The sequence below is a fragment of the Miscanthus floridulus genome, chromosome 1 (genome assembly GCF_019320115.1).
Source record: "Miscanthus floridulus cultivar M001 chromosome 1, ASM1932011v1, whole genome shotgun sequence".
Taxonomy (NCBI): domain Eukaryota; kingdom Viridiplantae; phylum Streptophyta; class Magnoliopsida; order Poales; family Poaceae; genus Miscanthus; species Miscanthus floridulus.
In genome coordinates this window covers 35,246,445-35,260,100 of record NC_089580.1, presented here as the reverse complement: position 1 = coordinate 35,260,100, position 13,656 = coordinate 35,246,445, and the positions used below count along the sequence as shown (strand labels likewise).

Sequence of the window (13,656 nt, the reverse complement as noted above, 5' to 3'; positions counted from 1 at the left end):
TTGGTCAAATTTGAAAAACTTTGACTCTCCAAGATTCTTGGAATGACTTACAATTTGGGATGGAGGGAGTATAAGTTATTCTAATTTTCTTGGAAAGCGTCTCAAGTTTGACCAAAATTATATAGACAAAATTACAAAGATTTATAACATAAATAGGTATACTAAATAATGGAGAATAAAAAATCTAATGATACTTATTTGGTATCATAAATGTTATTATTTTATTATAAAATTAGGTAAACTTGAGATGTTTTTACTTTTAAAGAAAGTTAGAATAACTTACAATTTGGGATGGAAGGAGTAGATAGAAATCCCAACGTTCCTTAGGTATTTTTGTTTTATCATACGGGTTTTTCAATGTAAACTAAATTATAGAAAAATATATGTACAATATCGATTGTTCACCTAAAATGAACAACATTTAAGCAATAAACCAAATCTAACCATGTCGTTTAGGACCTAAATAGTCCATTAAGTGGATTATCCATTTAAATCGTCTGCAATGGTCTAAACGGGCTGAACAGAAGAGAGTTAAACATGATTAAACATGATAAATACCTGTTTAATTCACTGTTTAGTCAACGGAAAAATTGTAACTACCATATTTGTAGAGTGAGATTTAGCTTCCTTCATAAAAAAAGTATTTGCTACAATACAGATTTTTTTTACATACATAAATATGTATATGTTTTTATATATTTGAATTTTACATGCATAAATATGTAATTTTACTGGTATATTATATAAAACTGTCTGCACCATTTAACTCTATTTAAATATCACCTAAATGACAAAGGGTGATGACCAACTATTTACCATTAAACGTTTAGAATAACAAAGATGGTACCAAATAAATACACTATGTACTTTATACATATTTCATCTTGAATATGTTTAATCTAATTTGATGGTATAGCAGTTGGTGCATTTTTTAAAGCTTCATTAAAATTAGAAAACTTTGGCTTCCAACAGAACACAACTAAAATCGATTCCATTTTGGAATAACTCCTAGGCCAGGACCGTTCGGCTACAAGAATCAATTCCGATTCTTGCTGAATTCAAGAGAATCTGAACCAAATGTTGTTTTGAAATGCAATGCAAAGGGAAGACAAATAACAGATTGTTCCAGAGTACATGAACATATGCTGTCACCGATTACCCAAACGAGGGTATACGTAGATGATGTCAGCCATTACAAAATGCAGCACGTGCACATGACAGTCACCAAAATTTTAAAGTTGCCGTAAACAAAAGTTAATTCTACTTGGCGATATTAAAATGGGCTGGGGAGCTTGAATGTTGTTTTTTTTTCACCAAAATATTAAAATTGCCGTTAACAAAAGTTAATTCTACTTGGCGATATTACAATGGTTCGAGATGCCAACTTTTACTTGGCAAGTTAAGATAAGCGGTTTAGTTTTTCACCCTCTCTCGGCTGAATAATCCTGTTGAAACGCTCACATGCATATGAAACCTTCAAAGTTTATGCCGTGAGGGGCATGCAGTTGAACTGGCAGCGCGCCGGCTGCAAACTCTCTCGGTAGCCGCGACACGCAAACACAAATGATATAATGATCTTATCCAAATGAAGCACATGCATAATTGCACATCATGAGACGATGTCACTGAAAATTTGTAGTTGCAGTCAGCAACAAGAATTGTACCCATCGGTTTTAAATTTAGCTAAGAACCTTGAACAACTGACTAGAAATGCCGACTTTTACTTGGCAAACTAAAATCTTTTTTTTTTATCCTCTTTCATCTGAATAATCCTGAAACGTTCAAGCGCATGAAGCCCTCAAACATCAAACCGTGAGGAGCATGCCGTTGAACAACAAGACGTAATGGCCCATTTGGATTATTGGAATTGAATTCATTCTAATAAATATAATTTACACATAGATTAATTAAGCTAGCATGGTTACGTTGTACATAGAATATATTTGTATATTATTGTTAGCCATAGAAGAGAGATACTTATATGTTGCATTTCTATTATAGAGAAGCGAGTTAAAGAGCGTGCTATAAGTTGAAGAGTAGAAACATAGCATGATGATCTCTAAAATCAATATTGAGTTAAATGCACCAAAGATCCATTAACTTGTGAGGAGGTTTCGGTTAGGTCCATCAACTTTCAAAATGGCTTTTTGGGTCTATAAACTTTGTACGCCGTATCACCTAGGTCCATACATCTCCACGTTGGCTTCTCGTGCTGACGTTGCATGATGTCGTGGCCATGCAGGCCGGCCGCAGCCCCGCGGGCGGGCGAGCACCCCACTTTGGAAGCTTGTATCTCTCCAACCAGGCTGATTTAGACTTTGGCACTTTAAGCAAAGTTGGAGATCTCACGTAGCTCTACAACATTTGTTACTACCTCTTGTGCCAAAACTAAATGGATTCGGAGTTAAGAGGGGACAAAGATTGATGTTTTCGTATATTTTTGCGGTAGTATTGCTTGAATACAGAGCGTGGCCTCGGGGACGACGACGGTTGTGGCTGCGACTTGCTGCTGCTGGTCCTGCGACGCGTGAGACGATGACGAACGCGGCCAACCCCACGGCGCAGAGCCCGGCGAGTAACCAGTAGAAGTAGTCGAGGTGCGCGTGGTTGAGGTTGTTGGAGAACCAGCTCGCCCCGCTCTTCTTGGTGGCTCCGTGGATGGTGGAGATGATGAAGCTGCTGAACAGGTGGCCTACGCCGAACATGCTGAGGAAGAAGGCCAACCCGAGGCTGCGTAGCGCGTCGGGGACCTGGTCGTAGAAGAACTCCTGCAAGCCGATCATGGCGAACACATCCGAGAGCCCGAACTGCACGTACTGCGGCACCATCCACCACAAGCTCATCGGCAGCACCGCCTTGGGCTGGTCCACGAGCTCGGCGTCCCTCGCCACGCCGAGCCGCCGCATCTCCACCAACGCCGCCACGACCATGGCGACCAGGGCCAGGACGAGCCCCGTGCCGATCCGCTGCAGCATGGTGATGCCGGACGACAGGCGCGTGAGCCACCGCGCTAGGGGCACGAACGCGCGGTCGTAGACCGGGATGAAGACCATGATGGTCACGCTGATGAACGTCTGAAGCGCCGCCGTCGGCACGCGCAGCGCCGGGCCGATCCGTCGGTCCAGCGTCGCGGCCTGCTTCGTGAAGAACGTGGACGACTGCGAGAAGATCATGGCATAGATGATGGACGTCACCCAGATGGGGAACAAGCGCAGCACGCCTTTAACTTCTTCCCGGTGCCCGGCGTCGTCGCTCGCAAGAGTGCTGCCAAGATGATCAAACAACTTTCGTTAACTCACTAGTGTCCCTCGACCTCGAGAACCAAACGTCGACAAAAACAGGTAGCGAATTACCCGTCATACTCGCTCGATTTGGAGCATTTGACGAGAGCAACGAAAGCTCTGGCGAGGCGAGCAAAGGGGCTCGATTCGGTGGTCGTGTAGTAGCGGTAATTCCTGGTGCCGAGCAAGAACATAAGGAGCGCGAAGACCATGACGAGGCAGGGGATGCCGAAGCCAAGGCCCCAGCCGACGTTGTCCTAGATGTAGCTGGACACCATGGTGGTGACGGCGGTGCCGGAGCACATGCCGAAGTACCACCGGTTGAAAAAGGAGCTCCTGGACACGGACTCCTTAGGGTCGTTCTGGTCGAACTGGTCCGCACCGAACGCCTGCGCGCAGGGCTTGTGCCCGGCCTCGGTGAGCGCCACCAAGTACAGGGAGACGTAGAAGACGGCCACTGGCATGGGAGACGGGGAGCACGCCAGCGATCTGGAGGCATAGCTGCTGCTGCCATCGTGGTGGAACGCTAGGAGCGCGGAGGCGGTCAGCATGCCCATGCTCTGGAGTGAAGCGAAACGGGTTAGGCGAAATCCACGAGCCCAGCCGAGGTGGACGCACTTTTTATGCGAAAGCGCACGCGGTCTCGCCCAAATGGGAGACATCAAAAGGCAACGATCCGGGCATGCAGGGCAGGGGAGAGGATCGGGAGTGCAGAGAAAGAGGAGCTCACCACGACGAAGAGGAGGGAGGCGAGGACGATGGTGCGGTACCGCCCGAGCCAGGCGTCAGCCACGCACGCCATCAGCAGCGGCAGCATGGTCGTCACCCCGCTCCACGCGTTGATTGCGGCCGACGCCAGGAGCTGGACCAGCAGCAGCAGGTCGCAGCCGCCGCCGCCGTCGTCCCTGAGGCCGCGCTCTGTATTCATGCAATACTACCGCAAAAATACACGGAAACATCAATCTTTGTCCCCTCTTAACTCCGAATCCATTTAGTTTTGGCACAAGAGGTAGTAACAAATGTTGTAGAGCTACTTGAGATCTCCAACTTTGCTTAAAGTGCCAAAGTCTAATTCAACCTGGTTGGAGAGATACAAGCTTCCAAAGTGGGGTGGCGTGGCGCCGTCCACCGGCTTCTGCTCGCGCGCCCGTGGGGCTGCGGCTGGCCTGCATGGCCACGACATCATGCCACGTCAGCACGAGAAGCCAACGTGGAGAGGTATGGACCTAGGTGATACGGCGTACAAAGTTTATGGACCCAAAAAGCCACTTTAGAAGTTGATGGACCTAACCGAAACCTCCTCACAAGTTAATGGACCTCTGGTGCATTTAACTCATCAATATTCATCTCCCACCATATGTGAAGTTAGAAAAGTTGTGAAATGTCAAATTTCAAGCCAAATAACCTAATTCATTAAGTAAATTCCAATTCCTCCAAAATAAAAGAATCCAAACGGTCTTTAATGGATTTGCTAATTAATTAGCTAATCTTAACTTTAACTAAATTTATAGAAATTATTATCAACGTTTATGACTTCAGATATGTATACAAATGCAAATTTCATTCCTGGAGCGCGTGACGACTGATCAGTTACGTTGCACGTGCTTGCTGATGATAGAGCTCCAAATGGTTTAATTTCTTGTTTGATTTTTCATCTCTCATCGTGTAATTAGTCAAGATGGGCGTATTATACACCTCGGTTATTTGGAACACGCACGTTACATATCTGTGCCCGAATGCACATAGTTGTATATAATGTTGTTTCTCTATCAATGGTGTGGATGAACATCAAATGGAGAAATAGCAAAGCATGCGTGTTGAATTTTCCACAAAGGAAAGAAATAGAAACTGCTCGCGTGATCGCTTCTACGAGTTGCGGCTGCTGACAGCCGCTGCAAGCACAACCAAGCAAGCCTTGTGTTGCTGACGAAGCCTTGTGCTTGTTTGTGGTTAAACGTGTCAAAAATAGGGCTGAAAACAAAAACGAAAAGTGTTTGTAACGTCTAAAAGTCATAGAACTGTTATAATAAAAAAATACCTCTCTGTAATGTAGATAAGGAAGCCTCTTATTTAGATTGGGAAACTCTTAATGTACCTCGCCCTAGGTCATCATTCGATCCATGGCACCGCAGTGGCTTCGACGCCGGCGTCGTGGCAGCTCGGCGCTGTGGAGTCCAACGTAGTGGTGGCGAGGTCCAGTGGCGACGGTGACCCGAGTCCAGTGGTGACGGCGATGTCAGTGCAGAGGCGACGGCGGAGTCGGTGGGGCTTCCCGTCGCTGGCAGCACCCTTCTTTAGATCGGATTAGGTTTCTCTGTCGGTGATTACAGCGGCTCCGGTCAACCTCGTCATTAGAGCCGTGAACCCCACCTATCTTTATAGTGCTGTGCGACAGGGGCCCACCAACCGTATTAGGGTTGGGCGCCCCCGATCAGAGCGCAGATCCAAAGGCCCAATAGACCGTTGGGTCTATTGGTGGAGATCAACTAACATTCTCCCCCTTGATCTCACTATCATCTTTCAATCATATCATTTACTTTTGTTCATTCCATTACAGATTAGCGCATGAAGCATGTTTCATCGTCACGGTCAATTGCCGATAGATTTAACAGCTACAATACACCACTCTGTTCTGAAATAGATACTTAACTTTTGGCATTCTTTTGTCTAGGAATTTTAGGCTTTTCCTTAAACCCATGCTAGCTACATGTTCTCTGAACACGTTGGGTGGTAGGTCTTTTTGTAAGCGGATCCGCGAGCATCTTTTCAGTACTTATATGCTCAAAACTTATGACGTGATCCTAAACTTTATCTTTCACAACATAATACTTTATGTCAATGTGTTTGGCAGCACCACTTGATTTATTGTTGTGAACATACTGTACTGCCGGATTATGATCGCAGTATAACTTAAGTGGTCTATAGATGTCATCAACCACCTTTAAACCGGGTATGAACTTCTTTAGCCAGTTGACCTGTCCCGTTGCCTCATAACACGTTACAAACTCGGCATACATTGTGGACGATGTAGTGACGGTTTGCTTTGAGCTTTTCCATAAAATAGCTCCCCTTGCGAGAGTGAATACACGTCCAGACGTGGATTTTCTATCATCTCCCGCATAATCAGAATCTGAATATTCCACTATATGGAGCGAATCAGATCTTCTATACGTCATCATGAGGTATTTCGTTTCTTGCAAATAACGTAAAACTTTCTTTACATACCTTCCTTTTATGCATTCTCTGCATTGTTCTAAATCTGAGAGCTCTAATGGAGGAAGAATATTATTCTTAACTAGTCTTTCTATTCTCCCTCTCGAAATATGGCCTCATCGACAGTGCCATAATTTCGACGACGCATTGTGAGCTCTCTTATCCACCATTTTCAGAGCAACTCTCTGTCACCAGCTGCTTTTATCAGCTAGGTACCATATGTTTTTGAAGAGCCAGTGAACTGACTCTTTATTCTATTGAGGTACTTGGTGACCGTGTCACACTCTGGGATTGAGCCCACCATTGCAGGCTTAATTATGTTCTTTATCATAGCCAAACATTTCTTGTTGGCAGTGACCCATTTTCTATGCTCAAGGTCATAGGACATCTTTTGAGATTAAAATCCCTCTCTTTAGTTGCCCAAGCGGCATCATCCTCGTTTGTCTCCCTCACCGGTGCCACAGGCTATGTGGAACACGATGAGGTGACTACCTAGTCCACCTTAGTCAAGATGAAGGCCAGGTCAAACTTCTTCCTAACATAAAAATAACAACAATTGTATGTCTTGATTCCAACGTTGGTCAAAATCAAAACATACAACTGTTCTTAAACATCAATTCTACATCACCGTTGGACAGAAATAGAATTAATGCATAAATCATTAAAATCACGATATTGTTATTAACAACGTTGGTTAGAAAAATAACAACATCATAATCATGTGAAAATCTCTTTTTCTCCAATTAAATATCACGTTGGTTCAAAATAACTGGAGAATAAACAATTTCTTTAGCAGCGGAAACATGAAAAATTTATTATCTATGTTTCAGAAGCATTAAACTTTTCTCAAATATTCTCCAAAAAAATATCCCGTTGGTTCAAATTTTAACAGAGATATTAAACTAGAAAATTCATCGAAATCTGCTTTTGAAAATTAAATAAACTTCAAATCTATTCATGCTATTCTTCTGGCCCGGCCTGCTGCAGCAGTAAAACAGCCCAGCAAGCCAGTGCAGTGCCCGGCCCAGTGGCGCAGCAGCAGTGCGCGCGACCCAGCAACGCGCCAGTGCAGCCCAGGCCCATTTCGTGCACGCGTCCGCTCGTGGCGCCTCCCCCGCACCTAGGCCGCAACCTGGGCCTAGGCCAGGAAAGTCCTCGCTTGCCTGGGCCGATTTTGTCCCGTTCTCTGGTCGCCGTTGGATCAGATCCGACGGCTATGCGTGGTTCTCGGGCGAACAAAAACCGCCGCCGCGGCCATCTCACCTGAAACCCTATCTCATTTCGCATTCACTGCTTCTCTCTCTTCGCTCTCTCTTCGTCGCTCTCCTCTCCTCTCTCTCAGCGTAGCCATGACACCGAGCGAGAGCGAGCGAGGACGGCAGAGCCATGGCGCCGTCGCCGGCCCCCTCGCCGGCATGTGCACTCCCCAGCGGGTGAGCGCGCCGCCGTCGAGCGGCCTGGCCGCGGCGCCCTACGCCAAAGGCTTCGTAGCAGCCGCGCCGGTGGGTGTCGTGCCCTAGCGGCAGCGGTGGCTTCTTCTCGCGCGTCGATGAGGCGGCAACACGGTGCATGGCGAGGTAGACCCCTTCCCCTTTTCCCCTTTCTTCTCCAATTTGGATCTTGTTTGTTCTTCTCGCATTCAACCGATTTGGGGATCTAGGGTTAGGGTTTCTTTTCCCCGATTTGTTTCGTTCGATTTGGTTCATCTCTTTCATTTGATTTCTTTTCTTTTCTATTTGTACCGAATCGCTCTCTTCCCCTTCCTCGTCGCGAGTTAGGGTTAGGGTTCGGTTGAACCCAATTCTGTTTCGATTCGAGGTCTGCGAGATAAGCCCCTTCTCCTTTTCCCCTTCTTCTCTTTTGGATCTTCTTTCTTTTCCTTTTGGAGTTGAACCGATTCAGGGTTGGGGTTAGGGTTTGGGTTTGACTCACTGGAGTCACTGTTCTTCTTCCCTAGTGAGTGCTTTGTAGGGTTAGGGTTTGGCTTTGATTCTCTTCTAGGTCGAATCCCTCTTCTTTTGTTCTTTCCTTCACCCAGTTAGGGTTAGGGTTAGGGAACCCCTTCTTTCTGCTCCGATCTGAAAGGAGGTCTGTTCTTTTCTTGCCGCGCGCCGACAAAGACGGCGGTGCGGCACCTTTCCCCGTGCGGTGGCGGTGGTGACCAGGAGTTCATTGACGTCCGCCACCCCCGGTCTCTTTTCAATTTTCTTTTACCCGGTTAGGGTTAGGGTTTCAATCCGAAACGGATCGAACCCTTGTTCTTTCTTTTATTTCTTTTCAATGCTTTACCCCATACTAGATCTACACACTGGTAACCTTGGCTCTAATACCATTGTTATAATAAAAAAATACCTCTCTATAATGTAGATCAGGGGTAAGCCTCTTACTTAGATGGGGAAACTCTTGATGTACCTCGCCCTAGGTCATCATTCAATCCATGGCGCCGCAGTGGCTTCGACGCTGACGTCGTGGCAGCTCGGCGCTGTGGAGTGCAGCGTAGTGGTGGCGAGGTCCAGTGGCGACGGTGACCCGAGTCCAGTGGTGACGGCGGAGTCGGTGAGGCTTCCCGTCGCTGGCAGCACCCTTCTTTAGATCGGATTAGGTTTCTCTGTCGGTGGTTACGGTGGCTCCGGTCAACCTCGTCATTAGAGCCGTGAACCCCACCTATTTTTATAGTGTTGTGCGATAGGGGCCCACCAACCGTATTATGGTTTGGTGCCCCCGATCAGGACGCAGATCCAAGGGCCCAGCCTATTGGTGGAGATCAACTAACAAGAACCAGCAGAGACATGAAACTCAACTGAAACTTGGAAGGAGTTGATCTAATCATGGGATGGAAGGAGTACATAGTCGTGCCAACTCTCTGCCCTTGCACTGTACAACCTTGTCTCCAAAACGTGCAATAGGAATACCGCTGAAGGGAAGATGCGTACAACGGAAGCACCGGGCCACGAATCACACGCGACGAACACGTTTTTTAATTGTTCACGGGGAACCGGCCGGCCTCATGCATGCATCTGAATTCTCAACCGCTGTACCCATCGACGGCACGCGCACCGTGTATTACCAAGCTTGCACGGCGGACGGCGCCACGGCGGCGTATCCTTGCTGCGTCGCTGACGACTTTCAGCTGACCTCATGCCGCAGTCATCCTGCTGCCGCCGTGAGGGCGACGGCGCGTGGCGCGAGGCTTTATATAAACGTGGGAAGAAGCGTCAAGCGTCCCATGCATCCCATCATCCTCCCGACGACAACTCGAAAAGCCCTGAGCTTTCCAGCTCCAGCGTCTGCGACAGAAACACAGCACAGCTGCTCGGAGCCATCAGCAAGCCACAAGTGACTCTTCACAATAGCGGTCGGGTAAGCTTCAAGCTAAGTCCGGCTTCCATACGTCCCGCCACCTACCGTCTCTACTGCATGGCCTTGTTCGTGGTCAAGGCTGCATCGACTTCCCAGTCGTCGTCTTCATCGCCGGCGGTTCTCCAGTCGCCGTCGCCGTCGCCGTCGCCCTCGAGGCGGTGGGCGGCCACGGCGGCGGTGAAGATGCCGCAGGGAAAGAAGGCTGCTGCGGTCGTCAGGGCGGTCGCCGATCCGCCGGCACCGCCTGTACCGGGGCCGGCCAAGCCAACCGGCAAGCGGTGCCGCCTGCCGGTGTCGCAGACCATGTCCAGGCTCAAGGCGCAGGGAAAGGTGCGCCGCCGCGCGCCCGCACTCGTGTTGTGTGTGCTTCAATCATATACTCATACATATATACGTATGTACGTATGTATACCTTAGCTTACTGATCGAGCTTTGGTGCGCGACCGCCGTGATCACCGCAGACGGCGTTCATCCCGTACATCACCGCTGGCGACCCCGACCTGGCGACGACGGCGGAGGCGCTGCGGCTGCTGGACGCGTGCGGCGCCGACGTCATCGAGCTCGGCGTGCCCTTCTCCGACCCCTACGCCGACGGGCCGGTCATCCAGGCCTCGATGGCTCGGGCGCGGGCGAGCGGCGCGACGCCGGACGGCGTGCTGGCGATGCTGAGGGAGGTGACGCCGGAGCTGTCCTGCCCCGTGGTGCTCTTCTCCTACTTCAACCCCATCGTGCTGTGGGGCCTGCCCGGCTTCGCCGCCGCCGTCAAGGATGCGGGCGCACACGGTCTCATAGTGCCTGATCTGCCTTACGCGGACACGTGTGCACTCAGGAGTGAAGCCATCAAGAACGACCTTGAGCTGGTACGTCGTCGTCGACTCGATCACCATGCATATGGAGAGTATGCATGCATGTTGGTTGTCTGCTTCCAGCACCGGCAGTCTGCCATGACATGAACACTGGCTAGCTCTGCATGCATGCAGGTGCTGCTTACGACACCAGCTACACCGGAAGAGAGGATGAAGGAGATTACAAAAGCTTCCGGAGGCTTTGTTTACCTTGTATGTGCCTGACATATATATTAAAAGAACCCCTAGTGTTTGTCTGTTTGCTGAAGTTTAGCTTGTGTCTTCGTATTTGCTCATGACATTTATGTTTCCCTGTGTCGTCGTCGCAGGTGAGTGTCAATGGAGTTACAGGTTCCCGCGCAAACGTGAACACGCGTGTCGAGTCTCTCATCCAGGAAGTTAAGCAGGTACAATTATAAAGGAAGTGAATAAAAATTCATCTTTTTCATAGTAGCCGACAACGCACAACATGATAACATATCATGGAATAATACTGTCAATAGTCACTGATGAGCTTGTCTTGCTGCTTGCATTCAGGTCACTGATAAACCTGTGGCTGTTGGATTTGGCATCTCCAAGCCTGAGCATGTAAAACAGGTAGGTTGATTTTTTTTTTTAAATACCGCTTCTGATTTATTTATATTTACTATATATGCATGTTGGTCTCGTTGGTTTATCGCGAGATTCAACTCATCATGTGTGTACCTTTCGCTGAACAGATTGCAGAGTGGGGTGCGGATGGAGTGATCATTGGGAGTGCAATGGTGAGGCAGCTGGGTGAAGCAACATCTCCCAAAGAAGGGCTCAAAAGGTTAAAGGAATATGCAAGGAGCATGAAGAATGCACTACCATAATCATGCAGATATATAGTACTTAATTATATTATAAGGGTATATGACTAGGAAATAAATAAATTGGTCTGATGACGCTATGTGATCAGTTAACTGGACGGAAGCACGTACTGAGGGCTGACTTTTCTCTTGGTTGATCTCTAGGCAAACAGCTGATTACTTGCCCTGTGCGTGTCCTCTTTTTATATTCACTAGCAAACGGGCCCGTCCGTTGCAACGGGATTAGAAAAGTTATCAAACATTGATAGAAAACGGTGATGGAATGGTGCACGTCTATTTATGTGTTATTCTTTCTATAAATATTTAAAACAACAATTTATTTTATGATAAAGACGACGTCCATGTTATAAGTTAATGTTGGCAATACTATCACATTATTATCTTATTATAAGTTGTTTGGCGTCGCCATGGCGCTGAGCGGCTCTCCTTCGCTTTCCGACGTACATCTTAACGATGATGGCCTGCCCGTCGCACACAACGGTGTGCGGCACCAGCCGGTCTTCTTCCTCTTCATCGCCGCGCCCAGCCTCGCCTCCGTTGGCTGGGCAAGTCTATGCACCTTCCTCTTCCTCTATATGTCACTGGTACATACGTGTACATCGTATTTATATTATAAATATGCATATATATACAACATGCATGTACTGACTTTGTATGTATGTACGTACAGGTGATGCGCATCAACCTGTTCAGGGGCGTCCACTTCTCGCTGGTGTGGTGGGCGTACAACGTTCCCGATGACGAGCGTAGCCTCGCGACGGCGGTGTACGCGTCGGCGGTGACCAACGTGCTCACCAAGGCGCTGGCCGTGGGGCTATCCGGGATGGCGTCCATCACCGTACCATTGCCGGCGTGCTGATGACCACCATGTACCACGCGTTCGTGCGCAAGGACCTGTTCCCTCGATGTGTCCAGCTTTGTCACGCAGCGGCCCAAGGCAAGTTCAACAAGATCCTCCCGCACTTCCGTGCCTCTGGTGACGGCGTCAAGGACCAGCGGATCCAACCCCAACAGCGCCAGCGAGTCGCCGTCGTCCATGGCGCGTGGCCACCGCAGAGCAGAGCCGTAGGCCACTTTCGATCTCGACACGGTTCTGATATATATACTTGTAGGTCCTCTAACAACTCGTCGTCGTCGATGATTTATACGACGACAGTGTCATTGTCCAGCGAATAGTTAGGGCAGCAGAGCTTGCTGTGGAGGAGGCATGCCCAGCCGCCGCCGCCCGAGTCGCCATCGTTGCAGTCCGCGACAACTTTGAGTCCGCCGAGACCGGAGAGACACGAAAAAGTTGAAGCATGCTGGCTGTTAGGCTAAGCTGCCGTGCGGTACCTTGTGTGATCGAATCTCCTCCTATTTAATTATGGTTTATTTATTTGGTATATGAGTAAGGCTAGTAGGCTAGCCGGATCGGATGCAGCGTCATGTACGTACAGAGACTACACGTACATGCAGTTTAGTTTAGTTTTTTTTTCCGTGTTACAGACGGAGAATAGATACGTCCGTCGATCGGTTTTCTTTCGGCACGTGTTCCGTCCGTTTTGCGCTGTTGGCTTTGGAAGCAAACCGAGGTCCGACTCTCATGTTCCTAAAATAGACGTATTTGAGATTAAATCTTGGTTTAGGAGGAGTCTTACATTTTACACGGTGGAAAAAAAATTTTGATGAAAATTTTGTCTCTTTATTATTAGGTATAGATATAGATATAACGCAGTAAAAACTAAAGTTGATGGATGTTTTAGCGTGTTCGGCAGTGACTGGCGGCTGTAGTACTCAGCACATAAAGCCTAATTTCTCAAATTAATTATATGGATCCACTCAGCCAGGATGGAAGAAATTAGGCAACCAAATACACAATGACCTGCACTGGTGGAGCCCACTGCATCATTTTGGAACTCATCACGCAGCTCCACACACACCATGACACAGACGATTTAAGAGAAGGTAAAAATCCATTTTTAAACGATTTAAGAGAAGGTAAAAATCCATTTTTAAAAAGTGGTCCGCTACACAATCCCAGCAATTATAGAAGTAAGGCATTTGCAGCTGCCCCTGAAAATGATTTTCAAGGAGTCAACCGTCCCTAGAACATTTTTAAAAATAAAA

At 47.9% G+C, this 13,656-nt stretch overlaps 1 protein-coding gene and 1 pseudogene across 1 annotated transcript; one reads left to right on the top strand and one right to left on the bottom strand.

Moving 5' to 3' along the window:
- Nucleotides 1–2,326: 2,326 nt before the first annotated feature.
- Nucleotides 2,327–4,131, bottom strand: LOC136454525 (protein NRT1/ PTR FAMILY 5.10-like; annotated as a pseudogene).
- Nucleotides 4,132–9,748: 5,617 nt separating this feature from the next.
- LOC136478520 (indole-3-glycerol phosphate lyase, chloroplastic-like) lies at nucleotides 9,749–12,831 on the top strand. Its single transcript, XM_066476994.1, has 7 exons — nucleotides 9,749–10,184; nucleotides 10,316–10,714; nucleotides 10,835–10,912; nucleotides 11,029–11,106; nucleotides 11,237–11,296; nucleotides 11,419–12,134; nucleotides 12,221–12,831. The coding sequence occupies exons 1-6, from the start codon at nucleotides 9,912–9,914 to the stop codon at nucleotides 11,551–11,553; spliced, it is 1,023 nt and encodes a 340-aa protein (XP_066333091.1). The 5' UTR covers nucleotides 9,749–9,911; the 3' UTR covers nucleotides 11,554–12,134; nucleotides 12,221–12,831.
- Nucleotides 12,832–13,656: the final 825 nt, after the last annotated feature.

Excerpts from the sequence above, each read along its gene's own strand:
- LOC136478520 (XM_066476994.1), top strand. The coding sequence starts at position 9,912 with ATGGCCTTGTTCGTGGTCAAGGCTGCATCGACTTCCCAGTCGTCGTCT. Across the intron at positions 10,913-11,028 it reads CCGGAGGCTTTGTTTACCTT|GTGAGTGTCAATGGAGTTAC; the intron begins GTATGTGCCTGA and ends TCGTCGTCGCAG. Across the intron at positions 11,297-11,418 it reads AGCCTGAGCATGTAAAACAG|ATTGCAGAGTGGGGTGCGGA; the intron begins GTAGGTTGATTT and ends TTCGCTGAACAG.